Source organism: Danio aesculapii, chromosome 9 (assembly GCF_903798145.1).
Source record: "Danio aesculapii chromosome 9, fDanAes4.1, whole genome shotgun sequence".
NCBI classification, from domain to species: domain Eukaryota; kingdom Metazoa; phylum Chordata; class Actinopteri; order Cypriniformes; family Danionidae; genus Danio; species Danio aesculapii.
The window spans coordinates 28,475,086-28,494,193 of NC_079443.1; the positions used below are offsets into that span (position 1 = coordinate 28,475,086).

General features: G+C 35.4%; 3 protein-coding genes across 3 annotated transcripts; all 3 read left to right on the forward strand.

Annotated features, from left to right (window-relative positions):
- The first annotated feature begins 257 nt into the window (after positions 1-257).
- On the forward strand, positions 258-7,233 carry gtpbp8 (GTP binding protein 8 (putative)). The gene is made up of 6 exons (XM_056466047.1): positions 258-1,079; positions 2,764-2,862; positions 2,952-3,082; positions 3,201-3,300; positions 4,825-4,943; positions 6,627-7,233. The coding sequence occupies exons 1-6, from the start codon at positions 756-758 to the stop codon at positions 6,712-6,714; spliced, it is 861 nt and encodes a 286-aa protein (XP_056322022.1). The 5' UTR covers positions 258-755; the 3' UTR covers positions 6,715-7,233.
- Positions 7,234-8,112: 879 nt separating this feature from the next.
- Positions 8,113-15,007, forward strand: slc10a2 (solute carrier family 10 member 2). The gene is made up of 6 exons (XM_056465358.1): positions 8,113-9,956; positions 10,898-11,016; positions 11,093-11,181; positions 11,262-11,437; positions 13,923-14,080; positions 14,157-15,007. Exons 1-6 carry the CDS (start codon positions 9,577-9,579, stop codon positions 14,312-14,314), a joined length of 1,080 nt encoding a protein of 359 aa, XP_056321333.1. The 5' UTR covers positions 8,113-9,576; the 3' UTR covers positions 14,315-15,007.
- A 920-nt stretch (positions 15,008-15,927) lies between these two features.
- On the forward strand, positions 15,928-18,867 carry LOC130234997 (toll-like receptor 13). The gene has a single exon (XM_056465357.1). The coding sequence runs from the start codon at positions 15,928-15,930 to the stop codon at positions 18,778-18,780; it is 2,853 nt and encodes a 950-aa protein (XP_056321332.1). The 3' UTR covers positions 18,781-18,867.
- The last annotated feature ends 241 nt before the right edge of the window (positions 18,868-19,108 follow it).

A 19,108-nucleotide genomic window follows, 5' to 3' on the forward strand; every position in this document is an offset into this window, starting at 1 on the left:
CTGGAGGTTGCGCAGGTGCACACCAAATCCTCTCAGCTGTCTGGTCAGTCCGTTGCAGCCTTCTTGTGTCTGATTTGCGGCTATTCAGTGCTTTATTGTAGCTAGTTCTTTCTGTGGTGTATTCATATATTTTCACAACACTTCCCTTTACGAAAATGAATAATTATTTTGAACACATCGAGTACCATACGATTCAATGTTCCCAAACGATATTTACACAAAACGCGGAACCTTTGTTGGTTCGTTTGTTTCTTCCGGATTGAGTCTAATGTGGTACGCGCATGTACACAAGTACGACACATTTCAAATCAATAAATGAGACTTTTTACGGTCTCTCTACAAGTAGTTGTGCTGAAACTGAGTTTATTTCAAAATTATTTTGAACTTTTCAGTCCAGCGAATTTAACCTGAAGAGTTTATCGGATTTGCAGTAAGATGTCTATGTGACGATTGAATGGTTTTTTTTCTTGCTGCATGTGCATAACAAAACGTTATGTCATATTACTACAATAATTACAATTATGACATATCTGGGAATGTTACACGTAAACTACGGTTGCATTATACAAAATAAACCATAATTGACAATATTTCTAAGTTAAATAATTTAAAATTCAGGAAAAAAAACAAACAAGCCAACTTTAACTCAAAATCCGATTGTGACAGAATGTAACACATGGATCAGACGTCGGTGTAGCTCAAAAACTGATTTCCAGAGTCAACCATTCTCATCCTGAATGCACTGATCCAACATAATGCTGAGGATAAAGGCACTGGCTCTAATGGAGACACGTCTATCATGTTGGTTTTTGGTCCTCCAGAGAGGTTATCGTCTGGCCTCTATCAAAAATGTGTGTCAGCTCTCAGAGAGGAAGCGTCAGAGTCTTCTGTACCCTTTTAGTCATCTGGAGGGGCACCTGTCCTCACAGGTCAATCAGGCACAATTCAAGATCTTCCATCCCAGCTTGGAGGAACTCCGCCAGGCAGAGACACTTTTCACTCCCTCCTCTAAACATGTTATCAACTACTCGACTTCTGCTGTCAGGATGGACCATGTGCCTGTTCTTAAACAGCCAGAGGTGAGATAAGATTGTGCTTATTTGTTCATTAAATGACACCATGTCCTCAAACTATTTGAGCCCTGTTAAAAACAGCAATTAAATGCAGAAAATGTCATCATTTATTTGCAGTTGTCACATAATATTGAATTCAAATTTTACTTGGAATTAAGAGTAACTAGTAGTAAAAAGGTGAAGCTCTGATTCTGTGGATGAAGTGAACAATGTCACGTTGAGCGTTTTATCCCCATTGGAGTCCATCATAAGAGCTCGTGTAGTTTAACTTAACAACATCCAGAGATAATCAAATTTCTATAAAAATATATTCGTGAACACTTTCTGCTGTTAAAAGAACAAGCTTCTATTTTAGTGTATCAAGTGAACAATATCACTTTAAGCATTCTCCCCATGGAAGTCAATTATAAGGAAACAGCTTAACATGGCTTAGCGTACCTCAACACCGACCAGGGAAACCCAAATTTCTGTCAGACTTTACTTGTGAATAACACTAACTATTGTCAAAAGAACGGACCTTAATTCCATAGATAAAGTGAACAAAATCACGTTAAGTGTTTTCTCTCCTATTGAAGTCCATAATAAGGAAAGGCCTAATGTAACTTTACAACAACTCATGGAAACCAAATGTTAAACATTCATAAAATCAAATCTTATTTATAATAGATTAACCCTTGTGGTTAAAAGAATGCGCTTGTGCATGTCATTGATATCCCCACAGCAACAACCGCTTAACACAATGTTCACTTTAGCTGTGGAAATGGGGCTCATGCTATTGCTTGTAGTTAGTGCTAATCACAAGTAAAATTTCATAGAAATGTGATTTTCCACGCTTGTTAATAAACATTAAGCCACGTTAAGCTTTTTCATTATAATAGACTTCAATGGGGAGAAAACGTAATGTTTTTCACTTTATCTATGGAATTGGGACTCGTTCTTTTACAGTCTTTTACACCCTTACAGTAGTTAGGGTTAATTACAAGAAAAGTTTGACAGAAATTTGGGTTTCTCTGGTTGATGTTTACAGTAAGTACATTAAGCCACGTTAAGCTTTTTTCATGCTAAGTGTCCCTACATTAGCACTATTTAGTTGACTGTGAACAATGTGTACTTTGATAGTCATTGGCTGCTAATTTCACGTTTTAGAATTTCTTTTCTTAAATCCTATAATTAAGGAGAATGTCTGAATGTGTGAATATAAAACTAACTTTTTCACTCAATAGAAAGGGCTTATATAGATTAAGCCAGGATTAGGCCATGCAATTATTTAAATAAGTGTTCCTTAGAAAAAATCTTGAGACAAATCAAAATCATGGATATATTTAAAGATCACTCAAATATAATTGCTTTTAGCTAAAACGCCCAATTATATTTTAGTTTGGGACTGCTACTCCAAATAATCAAAATGTACTCAATATTTATTACCTCTCAAGTGGTTTTAAACCTTTGTGGATTTGTTTTTTTACTAAACACACTAAGTAGTTTTGAAAAAACAGTAGAAACTTGTAACCATTGGCCTCCATAATATGTAAAATAAATACTATAGAAGGCAATGGTTACAGGTTTTCACCATTTGTCAAAATAACTTGACAAGAAGTGAATTTTCAGTTTTGGCTGAACTTTCTCTTCAAGCCTTCTGTGTGTATCGAGGTGTATCAATCTTTGGTTTGATTGTTTGTGTGTGTTACAGGTGTGTTTTATGGGCAGGAGTAATGTGGGAAAGTCTTCTCTCATCCGTGCCTTATTTTCTCTAGCACCAGAGGTAGAAGTGCGGGTCTCTAAAACTCCAGTGAGTATGTATGTCAGGGATGTTCTCAGCAATTCATTCTTTTGTAAAATAAAAGTCCAATCTCAACCTCATTCTATATTTTGACACAGGGTCACACCCGAAAGCTGAATTTCTTCACTGTGGGAAAAGCATTTACTCTAGTAGACATGCCTGGATATGGACACATGGCACCACAGGATTTTGTGGAGATGGTTGAACCGTATCTTCAAGAGCGTCACAAGTAGGTTGAAGTTACGGCTATACTTTAACTAATTTCTCATATACTAAAGCTTTGTGTTTGTGTCTGTATATTTGCATAGTAATGGGAGTGTTTTGTGATCTCTCATTTTTGTCTGTAGTTTGGCGAGGACGTTCTTGCTGGTGGATGCAAGTGCAGGATTGCAGAGTACTGATTTAGTTGCTGTGGAGATGTGTGAAGAATTTAATTTGCCTTATGTGGTGAGTGTTTGGCTCAATTTAAATGTGTATATATATATATATATATATATATATATATATATATATATATATATATATATATATATATATATATATATATATAATATATTATTATTAAAGTAATTTTGCTCACCTATCACAGTAAGCACAAATATCTAAATTAGGACATTCTGAACTACTTCTAATTGAGGTTTTAAATCAGTTCATAGACAATATTTCTACTTTTGTCCTGTGTAAATGGGTACATCTGATTTCATTTCGACGTTCAAGCTACCACAAGGCAATGTGGCGCATTAACTCACTAAGACAACATTTGAAACAAATGTGTCTGTGTACTATATGTGGTTGCACAAAAAAATTAAAAATAAATTAGAGCCATTGCATACAGGGAGTTGTTTTTAGCTACCCAATAATCTGCAGGATACAAAAAAAAAAACCTTTGCTACTGAAAGCTATTTTTAGCTACAAGGTGCAGATGTTGCTTTTTTGTAGTAACTAAACTCTTTTGTTTTTAACAATTCTGTTAAATAATATTAGCTTCTAAATCTGTATGTCCCATAGTGAAGCAAAAACTAATCATTATTATTATTATTGTTGTTGTTTTAATAGTTTTTTTTTTAAATTATTATTATTCAAATGTAGAATCAATGCATCTTTTTTTATGTTATGCTGTAACTGTCCAGCAGGGGATGCTAGAGTACTAAACAAAATTCTGACTAGAACGGTTCAGATTAGAAGAGAACTTCAAGATGACTGAATTTTGAATAAAACACACATACACACAAAATCAATATACTCCCTCATTGTTTTTCTTTGAAATACCATATTAGCTTTCAAATATTTATGCAGACCTTAACCAAGTATGATTCATTCATTTATTTTCTTTTTGGCTTAGTCCCTTTATTAATCAGTGGTCACCACAGCGGAATGAACTGCCAATTTATCCAGCATAAATGTTTTATGCAGTGGATGTCCTTCCATCCGCAACCCAACACTGAGAAACACCCATACATGTACATTCACACACATACACTACGGACAATTTAGCTTATTCAATTCACTTGTACTGCATGTCTTTGGACTGTGGGGGAAACTGGAGAACCCAGAGGAAACCCATGCGAACACGGGGAGAACATGCAAACAGAAATGCCAATTGAACCAGCGACCTTCTTGCTGTGAGCTGATCATGCTACCCCACTGCGCCACCGTGATGCCCTGTATGATTTGAAAATTGTCTACATTTTTTAGGCAGGTTTCATTGTCCTCTCACTTCACAGTGACTTTTTGTCCTGAAATCGTTATAAAACACCCGTCAGTCATAAGGTTTGTTAACTAATCATTATTGCGCAAAGGCCTTTTTTCGACTCAAAGGTCTTTTTTATTTTACTTTATTATTCTGCTGAGCATTATTGTTGCTCCATTGAAAGTAAAATGTAGCTTACAGAATATAGCAGATGTCTAAAAGTTAACAAATGTTCTCTGTTTTTTTGTTTGTTGTTGTTTATTTGTTTGTTTGTTTTTTAGCTGGTGGTAACTAAGATCGACAGAACCCGACAGGGCGCTTTGTTGGCTCTTTCTCTGGAGCTTCAGGACTTCATCAAAAAGCAAACCACAGCTTGTTTCCCACAACCATTTTTAGTGAGGTGAGAGGCATACACACACAAACACACTACTTTGTCACTATGTGTGAAAATAGAATTCATAGAAGCTTGCATGGTGTTAAAAAAACAGATGAACAAACAAACATTATTCTTCTATGTTTTAATAATTCAGCATTCAGTAAGGTTTAAACACATGTACAGGGATTGACTATGAGGATATTGTTTTCTGGCCCAGATGATGAACAGATGAGTATGAGTATCGTAGTCCTCATATGTTAGCCAGCTAGATAACACTGTCCAGGTTAGGGTTCAAGTCAGTGGATTTTACAGTCCCAGCTAATGCCTTTTTTAGTAATATTGAGGTTTCTACATTTATATTGTTATTATTTACTTATTTATGTGGAAAGAAATGAATTCTTCATTCAACAAGGGCAATTAATTAGAACAAACTTGATCAAAATCAATGGATCATAACATTCAGATATTTCAGCTTTGCCAACACATGAAAGATTAAAAAGTACTACTAATTCTTGCAAAACTTTTATTTTAAATTTGTTTAAATATTTAACATCTAAATCTGTGTGTGTGGTAATGTATAAATATGATTGTATGTGGCTTGATGTATAAATCATGCAAAAAACATATGTGTGTGTATGTACAGTGAGTATAAAAAGTCCACACACCCCTGTTAAAATGCAAGGCTTCTGTGTTGTAAAAAATGAAACTACGGTAAATCATTTTAGAACTTTTTCCACCTTTAATGTAAACTATAACCTGTAAAATGGCATAAAAACAAACTAAAGTCTTTAAGGTTCTAGAAAAAAAAAACTAAAATAATGTGGTTATTACTAGAACATCTGAACTTTATTCTGGCTTAATCGAAGGCACTATAAATGATGGCAGATGTGTACAGACTCCTATTTAAAATAAGTTTGAATGTGATTGTTTAATTTTGAACACAGCGATATACCCCGTTATATAAGCGTGTGTGTACACATATGCAACCATATTATTTTAGTTTTTTATATTTAGTTCCCCGCACATAAAAGATTTGAGTTTGTTTTTTTTATGCAATTTTACAGGTTCTAGTTTACATTAAATGTTGAAAAAGTTCTAAAATTATTTACTGTAGATAAAACCTTGTATTGGATGTGTAGACTTTTTATTTCCACTGTATACAGTATATGCAAGTATGCGTGTTTGTGTGAGGATTTTGGGGTATGTATTGTATAAGAATCATTATTTCTTTAAAGAGTCCTCATAAAACACAAAAACTCCATTTTTTCTGACCACATTAAAGTTATTTCCTAGTTGGATTAGTTAAAATGTACTTTACAAGTGTAAACGTGTAAGAGCAGTGATAAGTTTATATTGCGCACTCATCGTTAGCCACTTCTTCAGGTTTTATGTGAGTATGAGTGTACCTTTGAGGTACCCTTGAACACAGCAACTAGTTAAATCCTGTGTACAAATATTTCACAGCGTCTGACCCATAGTTTTATAAGCATGGTAAATGTTCTGTGTTAGGAGAAATATGTTAATGTGGTCTGATTATTATCAACTGATAACAGTAAGCTGATAAGATAAGGCTTGTGGTTCTGGAAACAGTTGCAGTTTATTTGCGTGTCAATACAGTAAGTCATTTTCTCACAGATAAGGTGATAAGTAACATGCGTTATTACATTTATACACCTAATTTAATTTCTCTCTTTCTATAACCTGCAGTTCAGTCCAATTCTCCGGGATTCATCTGCTCAGGTGTTTCATAGCACATGTAACTGGTAAACTACAACATTCTTCTAAACAGTCATGAATTTACTGGACTGCCATGCACTGATGCCACATGGTCAAATCTCATTTCCAAAACACATTTTTAAAAAAAGACCAATTTAAAGCATAGAAATGTTGATGTCGAGTCGGTGCATTAATTACTAATGCAGAGGTGTCATGTTGTTACTGGTTTAGGGATTCATTCAACCCGGTATGAACTCTATGAATGATCCAGGATTAAGTGTGCGGTGAGCTTACGAGGAAATAAGACAAATGTTTATTTTTGTTACAAAATTTTCACTGATATTCTGGCATAGTACATAAACATCGATACTAGTGGCAGTGATTGAAAAAATGGAGTAAATTACCATGTGGAATTAACTTAATGCTTCATATACAGATTGTATCAGTTCAACTGAAAAGTTACTGTTGAAACCTGTATTTGTAGTACAATAATTTTCAGAATCATTCAAAAACATTGATTTTTGTGCATTTCATCGATCTATTTTAATCAGTCTATGACATTTCATTCAAATCAAATAAATGCAGACCCTCAAGTTAATTGCATGTTTTGTTTTTTGCGGAGGTTGGTTGTTGTCTGTTTATTTGTGGAAGATTCATTCATTCATTTTCTTTCTCGGCTTGGTCCCTTTATTAATCAGTGGGTGAACCGCCAACTTATACAGTATGTTTTTCGCAGCGGATATTTTGTTTTATATATATTTTATATATATTTATATATATACAACACACACACACAGTTGAAGTCAGGATTAGTCAGGATTATTAGCCAAACCCCCAACCCCCCCCCCCCCCCCCCTTTAATTTTTTTTCCCCAATTTCTGTTTAACTGAGAGATTTTTACAACACATTTCTAAACATAATAGTTTTAATAACTCATCTCTAATAACTGATTTTTTTTCATCTTTGCCATGAAGACAGTAAATAATATTTTACTGGATGTTTTTCAAGACACTTCTATACAGCCTAAAGTGACATTTAAACGCTTAACTAGGTTAATTATGTTAACTCGGCTGGTCAGGGTAAAAAATAAAAATTAAAAAATGAAAAAACTTAAAAACTGCTTTTATTCTAGCCGAAATGAAATAAGTAATATTTTGTCCAAAAGAAAAAAATATTATCAGACATACTGTGAAAATGTCCTTGCTCTGTTAAACATCATTTGGGAAATATTAAAAAAAGAAAAAAAACATTTAAAAGAGGGGTTAATAATTCTGACTTCAATTGTGTGTGTGTGTGTGTGTGTGTGTGTGTGTGTGTGTGTGTGTATATATATATATATATATATATATATATATATATATATATATATATATATATATATATATATATATATAAACAAAATATGTAAAACAGATTAAAATTAATTGATTGCAATTAAACAGCAAGAGACAGATTTTTTTTTTTTTTAAATGAGACTTAAAAGCACCAAGGGAAGAGCATGACCTGATATGTAAAGGCAGACCATTCCACAAACGAGCGTCTGTGACAGAAAAAGCCCTGTTACCTCTTGATTTTAACCGTGATTTAGGAACAGCTAGCTGAAACTGGTTTTCCGACCTGATTGGTCTCAATGAAGTGTGCCAGTGAAGAAGTTCACCAATGCAAGTAGGTGCCAGACCATTCAAACCTTTAAAAACAAATGACAAAAACTTGTATTGAATCCTAAATTGGACTGGGAGTCAATTTTAAGCAAAAGAATCTTCATTCTTAAATGATCCTGGCAGATCGGTTCCACATCAGTTGTTCTTTTAACATATTAACTCAAAACGGTGACCTATTTAAACAAAAATCCTCTCAATGTGTTTAACCCACAGACACCCTAAACCAATCAAAGACGAAGTCTTATAAATTTGCTCAGTTAAAAAATCCAAAAATCTTGAAAGTACTTTATATTTCTGAATTGTTTAATTTTGTTTCCTGTTACGGCCAAAAGTCAAAATGTTTCAAAGTTACTCTGGCAAATTATGGTGGTATCACTACGTAATGGAGTCTGGTCTCAAAAAGCCTTCCTTACGCTAGAGCAGATTCAAAATCCAGAGTTAAAAGCTTTACACCAATTTAAAAATGTTGAGCTGTAAATGGTGCTTGATTAGTTTAAATGAGCAGATCTAATGTTTATGTTTACATACCCTGAGAGAACGGTATGCACCAATTCCATCAATGAACTTTGTGCCCAAGTGTCTTTACAGATGTAATAGAGTTAAAACAAACTGTTTCTTCTTTTATTCCTTGAACTTTGTGCCTTTTATTTTAAGGTATATGAATATGCATTTCTTTATTGCATTGCTGGTGAGGTACCATATACATTCCTTTTGTCACAAATCTGAAGGGTTTTTAAAAGAAAAAAATGGTTTATGGCGATTCATGTTCTTCTGACTCATGTTCACCATCGGGGCTGATTGGCACTTAGCAACAGCATGGTGGTGATGGTTCAGGGCTGTACCAGGAGAAAAAACAATAAAATTTAAGTACCACAATGTTATAAAATGGCATAAGGGTGCAATTTCATTTATTGTGCCTAAACTTAACTTTGACAATGGCATTCTTTATTTTTCACTCACTCTGTCTTTCATGTGTTAGCATTTGGACACTGACCCCATAAAACATTTGCAGCAAGTTAATTATTTTTCAACATTTTTTCCTCTAAATTTTATAGACCCCAAGCACATATTAAAGCTGTAAGCGATAGAGTTCACTCTTTGTCACTGTGGATGGAGAGAACAGGCAACCAACAAAAGGAAGGTGTTTAGAAAAAATGTATAGAAACGCTCTGAAATCGTAGCTAACTTTCTCTGAGAAACGTTTGCTCTGCGGCCTCTGGATTGGAATCTACACCATCATCCCTTTAGGATCTTACTTTTGATCACTCAATTTTGACACCATGTGCACATTAGAGCCAGTATGCCCGGTGAATGCCACCATCTGCTCGGGCACGTCTTGCCTGGTGCCCCGTGATCCATTCAACGACATCCTCAGCGTTGTGATGAGCGTTGCCATTACCGTCATGTTGGCCATGGTTATGTTTTCAATGGGCTGCACTGTTGAGGCAAGAAAACTGTGGGCACACGTTCGCAGACCCTGGGGCATTTTTATAGGTTTCCTTTGCCAGTTTGGCATCATGCCTTTCACAGCCTTTATACTTTCATTGCTTTTCAATGTGCTGCCAGTCCAGGCAGTGGTCATCATCATCATGGGCTGCTGCCCTGGAGGATCAAGCTCTAATGTTTTCTGCTACTGGCTTGATGGAGACATGGACTTAAGGTGAGGAAGTCAATCTGTTCGCTTTGATTTATTTTTGCTTCGATGATGTGGTTAGCAATGAAGACGTTGTAGATCCCAAAGTGCTTTCTAAACATGAAGGGATTTTTATTACAATTATTATAATTCTTTTTGTGGTTTACTTACACTGCCCTTGTATTTAGTAGTTAAATAAACTGTGTTATTTACTGTTAGTAGATAAATACACTTTTTAAATAATTAATCACTGTAAAAAGTGATTATTTACATAAGTAAACCTGTTGCTCTAAAGGCGACAAATGACTACTGAGGTAAGTAAACCTATTGTAACTTGGAACTGTTAGGTTAATTTAACTTATGTTTTATAACTATCCACACAGTTCATTTACGTATAAAGGTTAAGGCAATGGGTTTACTCACTCTACTCAACCCTAATTAAAGTCAACTAATCGTTTTAAAAGCAGATTTACTCAATTGTAGTGGTCAGCTAATCATTTTTAGTGTATATAATTTCATATTTTATTTGGTTACTCAGTTTTATCTGTAGAAATAATAGTTTCTTTCTCCTTTTTTGTATATTTATTATTGTATTATTTTAGTATAGGCTAATAATAAGCAGTGTGGGAAAGTTATTTTTAAAATAAGCCTACCTTAAGCCTATCCTAATCTTTTAAAACAATGCTAAAATAACACATCCTTTCACATTACGCTCACATAAGTAACTACACACATTTAGTTACCTTTTAAAAATGTACTGAAGGTTGTAATATATTACTTTTCAAAAAAGTATTGTTACAGAAAGTTCCTTATAAAGCATGGCTAAATGTAAAATGGCTAAACAACAGTTAACCATTATAGTCACTTAACAGGAATAGTATATATAATCCAATTGAGCACATTTATTTAGATAACACAGAAGCAGTTTTGGTAACTGTATAATAAAACTTCTTTTCTGCCATCCATAGCATCAGCATGACAGCGTGTTCTTCAATCCTGGCTCTGGGAATGATGCCTCTTTGTCTGCTCATCTACACCACAATCTGGACTGCAGGCGATGCGATCCAGATTCCTTACGATAATATTGGTAAAATGACCGCACATTGTTTTTCTATTTCATATATTTGTTTGGAGTTGTATCCTAAATCTTACTGTTTTTTAAGGGATCACACTGGTGAGTTTGCTTGTGCCTGTCGCTCTTGGGATGTTAGTGAAACACAAGTGGCCTAAAGCTGCCAAAAAGATCCTCAAGGTGAGCTTTTTTTTTCTTTTCTTATTATTATTGGCAATTTTTATGCATGCTGTGTGACTTCATATTTGTTTTATACACAGGTCGGATCTGTGGTGGGAATCCTTCTCATCGTCGTCATTGCAGTAATTGGTGGTGTGCTTTATCAGTCCTCATGGACCATTGCTCCTTCGCTTTGGATCATTGGTACCATTTATCCATTTATTGGCTTTGGCCTGGGGTTTCTTTTGGCACGCTTTGTGGGCCAACCTTGGCACAGGTAAAAATTTACAACACTATAACTTTATAATCTGTAAATAGATTGAGTGAAATTATAGCCATGAGTTTTGCTTCTGGTATAGCCATTCTAATGATGGACAAATTGTGTTTCCACCCTTCAATGGTCAAAAAAATTTTTGGGTGAAGTGTTTCTGGCCATTTGTAAAATGAAACTTTGGTGATGTCATGTTTAATTGTATAACATTTAATTATTTTATCTTTTTGTTAATTAATTTGCTCAATCCTTTAAAAACACTGTAGCAAGTTTCCCAAGTTTCATGAAATTTTAAAAGGTCTAAAAATATATATGCTTAATGTCTTGAGGAAAAAACCTGTTAAAGACAAATATATTGTCTATTATATATTTTAAATATCTATTTTTCAGCTCCATCTTATTCATTTTGCACATCTGGCAGCGGTCCAAGCGGTACCTGTTAAATATGTTAAACTAAAGCTAATATACCAGGATAACATACATTTACTTAGACTTTAAAATTACCATTTAAAAGACTGGGTGTAAAAAAGAATTGATGACAGAAAAGCTAAATGTAACGTTTGTAAAACTATTGAGTTTTGAAATTTGGAAGAAAGAACTCATTTTATTATTATGATATTTTAATATTATATAATATATACACAGGTGTTTAATCTGTAAAAGTCAGGGAATTTGATATCTGTCTTAAAGTGGTAGCAGTGTAGTAGGTTTGGACATTAAATTCTTCCATATGAAAGCAACAAGTGTTACCAAAGTGCCTTTAATGCAAGTCATTTCACTCGGCGGTCGTCTTTGAAACATCGCTTGGGCATTCTGTCTGAATGGGGAAACATCAAATTCTCCAAAACTGTTTGCCAAGCTTATGATTATGTTACATATTTGGAATCACCAATAAAATTAGGCAATAACTGTCTCATGGGTTTCGTTTCTAAACGTCAGAATTAAACAAAGTCGGCATATTTTCAGGTTGCCCAAGCTAATGCACATGCGCACTCGAAAGGAACTAGATCACGACACCAACCTCATTTATGGCTGTTTGACATATTATCATCCTCTGAATAATGCTTCTGATCGCGCTGGTCTTCATAAGTAATTCACAACTTGGTCTTGATGGCGAATCTCCTCCAGAAATGACAGCGGCTCTTTGTTTACAAGTTTGTGGGCGTTTAAGTAGTTGCTGCCATGTGATGTGCATCTGACAGGATGGACTGTACCTCGTGTTCATTTCATGCATATTACAAAACCAAAAAACTTATGTTTTCAAGTGCACTTGGTTCACTTAAAAGTAGGAATTTCTAACTTTATATGGATATATTTCTTATGGCTGTCAAGCAAGTATTTGCTGAGATTCCAGCGCATTTGTTGACCACTAAACTGTAGTAAAAGCACACGTCTGGTCCAAGTTTCTCCCCCAGAGAAATGTCAGTGTATGGGTGTTTTCACACCTGCTTTATTTAGTTCGGTTGAATCTCACTAGAGTTCATTTTCCCTCTTGGTGGGGTTCGTTTGGGCAGGTGTAGATGTAGCTATCGCACTTGAGTGCGCACCAAAAGCTGACCAAAAAAAGTACCAAGACCTCCTTGAAAAGGTGGTTTAGGTACGCTTTCAAACGAACCTTGGAGCGGTTCATTTGTGGTGAGAACAATGCGCTGTGCATTATGGGATGTGGAGGAAAAATATTTGAAAGCGCTTTACCATCAATTTTAAACAGATAGAGAGAGGGAAAAACATTACCTGATGGATCGTTGGTAATATTTCCGGAAGATGACCATGTCGCAGTTTAGCAAAATTAATTCATGCCTCCTCCTGAAGTCATTTGGGATGCGCCTTCGCCATTTGCAGTGCATTAAAACATTGTTTTCAAGCCGCAGCCACGCTTTATTCAAGAAATGTATAGTTTGTCTAAACTGATGTATACAAACTTTATAGTATACTATGACCAGGGATACAATCAGTCAGCGCTGTCGTCTCTCCATAGTAAAAAGCAACATTTCGTGTCTGCCAGTTTGTTTACTTGCGGGAGATCCGTTGGCATTTTCCTGCACATTAATTCTGACCAATCGAAAAGCAGTTTAGGAAATACATTCAATAACATCTGGCCAATGAGTGATGTGGATTGTCACATGAATGCATTTTGGGGTTTTTTTTCAACTGGTTCGGACCAAAGCAATCAGTGTGGTGTGAAAAGGACCAAAAAAAAAGGCAGAAAAATACTACAATGTATTATTGTTGCTCTTGGTTCGGCCCAAATGAACTGAAACGTACAGCGATTAGGTCCTGTACTAGTAGGCGGGGCTTCATTCGCTATATTGACCATTACACTTTTCCCCATTCAAAACCATACGAGTAACATGCCTTGTGTATTCTAATTCTTTGGTGTTTCACAGAGCAGTTAGCTCACGTGTTCTGAGGCATCAATAAAAGTGGCAAAATAAAAAAAGCACTTGTGCCATTTTCTTCAATGGTTAACTTCTTGTGAACGTGATTGTAGGTGCCGCACCATTGCTCTAGAAACAGGCATGCAGAACTCCCAGCTGGCAAGTACTATTACACAGTTGTCCTTCAGCCCTGCAGAGCTTGAGGTCATGTTCGCTTTCCCCTTAATCTACAGTATCTTCCAACTGGTTGTGGCTGGGATTGCAGTGTCAAGTAAGCAACTAAGAAGATGATTTGGTTTTTATGTTTAAGAATCCTAAAATTCACTGCATTTTATCTTTTTTTTTAGTTCATTACTCAATCAAGCGCTGTAGACATCAGACGTTGGAGGAGGAGGATGGGGAAGACACCACTGAGGATTGTGATAAGCACAGCTTGGAGAATGGTGGTTTTAGCTGTGATGAGAATGGCAACAATCAAAACAAGGACAAAGGTACAAAGTTGTGAGCTTAAAAGCGTTCTGCTAGCAGGGTGACACTGACCTACTGTTGACATGAACTGTGAACAAGCTATTCAAGCTTATTTCAAGAGTCAACCCTAGTCAAAACCAATGAATGAACTTTTAAATGCTATAAAGTGGACAGAAAAAAAATTGATGAGTCCTGTCTAATAGTTTATATATGCAAAACTCTCTGTCTCTCTATATTGTGTTTTGTCTTGGGTCTGCAACATTTAAGTAAAACATTGTAAAGTCAGTGTATATGTTTGAAAGGATTGCTGTAATATACTCCCTTCTCAGATCTTCTTAAAAATACAATTTATTCCATCACTGGTATAATAAAGCAGTTTACAGTAATTTAGGGAAACATACGGTGCATATATACAGTAAGTTGAACGTAAGCTAATTTATTCTAATGTTACTTTGTATACACATAATTGTAATGGTCTTAAATGTTTTGCTTTTAAAAAAATTATTTATCTATTATGCTGAAAAATGTTCAAGCTTTTTTTTTAACTGTGTTTGAGCAATCCACCTACATGGACCAAAGCAACTGCTTAAAGCATTTAACTGCTTTAAATGACCATGTAAAAGCTGTTGAAAGTTTTAATGCAGGGTTTTACTTTTTAATGTGTTATATTTATATGCAAAACACCCTGAATAAATGAATATTTAAATATGCGATGTTAGCATACCAAAGAGTTTGCTTGGTTATTATTTTGATATATATTGGTTGTGTGTTAACCTTCTAAACTGCGGAAGAAGATATTTAAGCAATTGTTTAGACCAGGGGTGTCCCAACTCAGTCCTGGAGGGCCGGTGTCCTGCATAGTTTAGCTCCAACTTCCTTCAACACACCTCCCTGGAAGTTTCTAGTATACCTAAACAGAACTTGATTAGCTGGTTCAGGTGTGTTTAATTAGGGTTGGAACTAAAATATGCAGGACACCGGCCCTCCCGGACCGAGTTTTTGCACCCCTGGTTTAGACGATCTGGTAACAAAACATTTCATCACCTTAGAATTTGCTTTAAGATGAGTTGTCATATTTTTATTTTGTAACAACCTGCTTCTAATGCAGAAAGAAATCTATAAATCTTAGTTCACAATTTTGAGTCTGGTGACTTTCTCATTTCATGCACATGTAGAAGTACATGTCTAAATGGTGACAGAATTTAAAGTTTTGGTAACACTTTATTTTGATGGTCCATTTGAGTATTAATAAACCGTCTGCTTAATATCTATTGATATTGCTCCTTCAACAGACATTTAACTGATTATAAGAAATTTTGCAAGTACATGTCAACATACCCAAAACCTAACAGCAACCTAACAGTCTACTTATAATCTAATGGCAATCTAATTGGCATGTAGATGCAATGTAACATAAATTCAACAAAAGGACCATCAAAACAAAGTATGACCAACATTTTGAGTGAGCTATTTCTTTAAGCTTTTAAATAGATGTGTTAAAACTGGTGTGAAATTAGGCATTTTTGGCCATCTAAGTGTAACACATTTCTAGAATCCAGGCACAAAAGGGGGAAGTTTCTGATTTCTATAAATATAGTGACATGGTTACTTGACTCCAGTGAAAGAGAGTAAACAGCAAGACAAGAAGCTATGAAGATCATTGTGGAACTGAAGATGGTCCTTCTTTTTGCAATCTTCATCCTATTTCTGAAGACTTCACATGTTTGTTCTTGGCTTGCTGGAAAATGCCGTGTCTACAGTGATGGGGAAGAATTTCATGTTAAAGCATCTTCTGCTTCAAATACGATCACTACTGTATGCCGTAGTGTCACTGACATAAAAGAAGACCTTCGAGGACTTCCTGCAAACCTACTAAATCTCTTTGTTGAGATGGATATAGGTTGTCATGGTGTCCTGGCTCCAAACTCGTTCTCAAGTTTTGCATCTCTGGAACAACTTACAATTTCTGGATGCTTTTCAGAGATCCCTCCAGAAGCGTTTAATGGATTGACGAACGTAACTTCACTAAAAATATCTTACAACTTTTCAGAAAACTGCAGTGAGGTAGCTCTTGATTTCAGTCACCTTCCGTCACTTACCAGTTTGTCTATTTCAGACTATAGTTTGTCGTTATTGCCATCAAATGTTTTTGAAACAATTCCTCTTTTGCAAAACTTATTTTTAGCTAATGTGTGTTTGAGGGACATGTCTGAGGTTTTGTGTCGGCTGTCAAAGGTTAAGACACTGAAGTACTTTACTCTAAATGAAATTTTGTTAAATAGACTTCAGTACCCAAACTGCTCTATTTTCAATACATCTGACATATCTGAGTTCAATATTAAAGAAGTGCATTTGCATTTTGCAACAGTAGAGCATGTAGACGAGGGTGCTTTGAAAGTTTTTAGAAAGCTCTCTAGCTTTGTTTTTTCTGTTTCAAGCACAGATTTCCTGAGAGATCTTTCTTTAATTGGAGTCCATAAAATCAGAACTTTGGATTTCAGAGTGGATGTACTTAATGTTGCTGACTTGTGTACAGCAGCAAAATTATATGGGATTAACTCTATACAAGTTAAATATAAAACAACTAACTTTCTGCCGACTCATACTAATATTTCAGGTGGCTGTAAAACTATTAAGGACGTAATACTTGATACAACTGTAAATCCTACAAACATCTTAGATGTAAATTCTGTCTTCCAGATTTTCAGCAACCTCACACTTATTAGCATATATAAGCATGTGCTCAGATCAGATGATTTCCAAACTTTGTGTGCTTCATTTCCACAAACAGTCAAACATCTTTCTGTCATGGATCTGCGAGTAAAGAAGGTGGATAAGATAGTTTCTCACCAATTTATGTGTTTTCCAAATCTTGAAACTTTGAACTTTACCTCAAGCAAAATTTTTGTCATAGAGGATTTTGCTTTCATTGGATTGAACAAGCTAAAAGAGCTAAACCTCTATAAAAACAAAATATCTTCTATTCATCAACACACATTCAGTGGCTTACATGAACTGATGGTTCTGAATCTCCAAGAAAATCCAATAATCCACATCGAGCCGGAATCCTTTAGACATCTTATTAAGCTTAGCTCATTTCTGTTGGGAGATCTTAAATTTTATCCTAACATGTCACTGATCAAGCTGCATTTATCTGATATATTTGGAGGAATTCCATATAATTTGAGTAATGTGTTCATTAGTTCAGGATTGAGACCAATGCACCTTGTGATCGGGAGTAATACCACACTGAATAATGGGCTAAACTTGCACATCAAAGGTCAATATGTGATTGTTGAGGACTGCAATAGTTTACTTTTAACATCTGTAATCACACTTCAGATAAATGCAGCATATATGATCTGTGAAAATGAATTCATTGGGAAATATGTCCCATCAGTCGTCAGTCTGGAATTTCAGTCAATGTTCTCTGACAATATTGGAGACTTGTCTGTAATCAATCAGCTTGTTCATTTAAAAAATCTAAAACTGCGAAACATTGACTTTACAAATCAGCCAAACACAGCCATAATGTTTCACAATCTGACAAAACTGGAGACTCTGATTCTGGCAAACTGCAGAATATTCTTTCTAGATGGAAGTCTGACCAAAGATTTAAAGGCACTGACAAAACTTTTGCTTTCCCCAAAACATACAGTTAACATTCTTCACAGTTTTGTGGAACGTCTTGTTCATTTGGAGTACATCCATATTGATAACATAGTTCTGTACTGCAGTTGTGATAATGCATGGCTGGTATCGTGGATAAGGGACAACAGGAAGGTGGAGGTTGTCATGTCAAACCCCAGCATGCAAGATTTGCAGTGTTTGATTGGCAATGAAGTTGACCAACTCAACTTTGCCAGCTACGCCAAGGAGAACTGCTCACTTGAACTTGAATTTGTGTTCTTCGCCTGTTCTTCTGTGTTTTTGTGCATCTTTATTGTTGTGGTATTGATGTATAAATTTGTAGGCCAGTACTTCAAGCCGTTCTATCACATCGCCAGTGGATTGTTTCGAGAGGCTTTGCGTATGAAGGAGAAACCGCAGTACCGCTATGATGCTTTCGTGTCTTACAGCGGTAAGGATGAGCACTGGGTCATAGAGGAACTTCTTCCAAACTTAGAGCAGCGCGGGCCTCCATTTTTGCATCTCTGTCTGCACAGTCGGGACTTTCAGTTGGGACACGACATTGTGGAAAACATCACAGACAGCATTTACGCAAGTCGCCGGACTCTTTGTCTCGTCAGTCGCAACTACCTCAATAGCAATTGGTGCTCACTGGAGATGCAGCTGGCCACCTACCGGCTCCAGGTAGAACACAGAGACATTCTTATCCTGGTCTTCCTAGAAACTATTCCATCTCGCTTGCTTTCCTCCCATCACAGACTGGCCCGGCTGGTAAAAACTAGGACCTATCTGGACTGGCCACAGGACCCGGAGATGCATGAAGCATTCTGGCACAGATTGTGGTGTAAACTGAGCTCTAATAAAGCCAACTAGACTTTCCTTCTGTTTATTGTGAAGTTGCTTAAGATAATTTACAAACTTTCTTTTGTAAAGTGAGCAATATTTCAGTAAAAGTTAAATATATTTTTAAACTGATTATAATAATAGATGAAGAAAACAACTGTTTAATTTGTATTTAAATCATGTTTCTCAAACATTTGTTGTAATTAAAAATAATGACTTTCCTAATAATTTTCTTTTACATAACATGCTTAATAAACTCTGTGTGAATTCAGAATAGTCTATTTTCTTATATTTTTCAATAAGTTCAGCATTTGATGCATGTATCCTGCAGAAAACAGGATGTAAATTTGCATGTGTT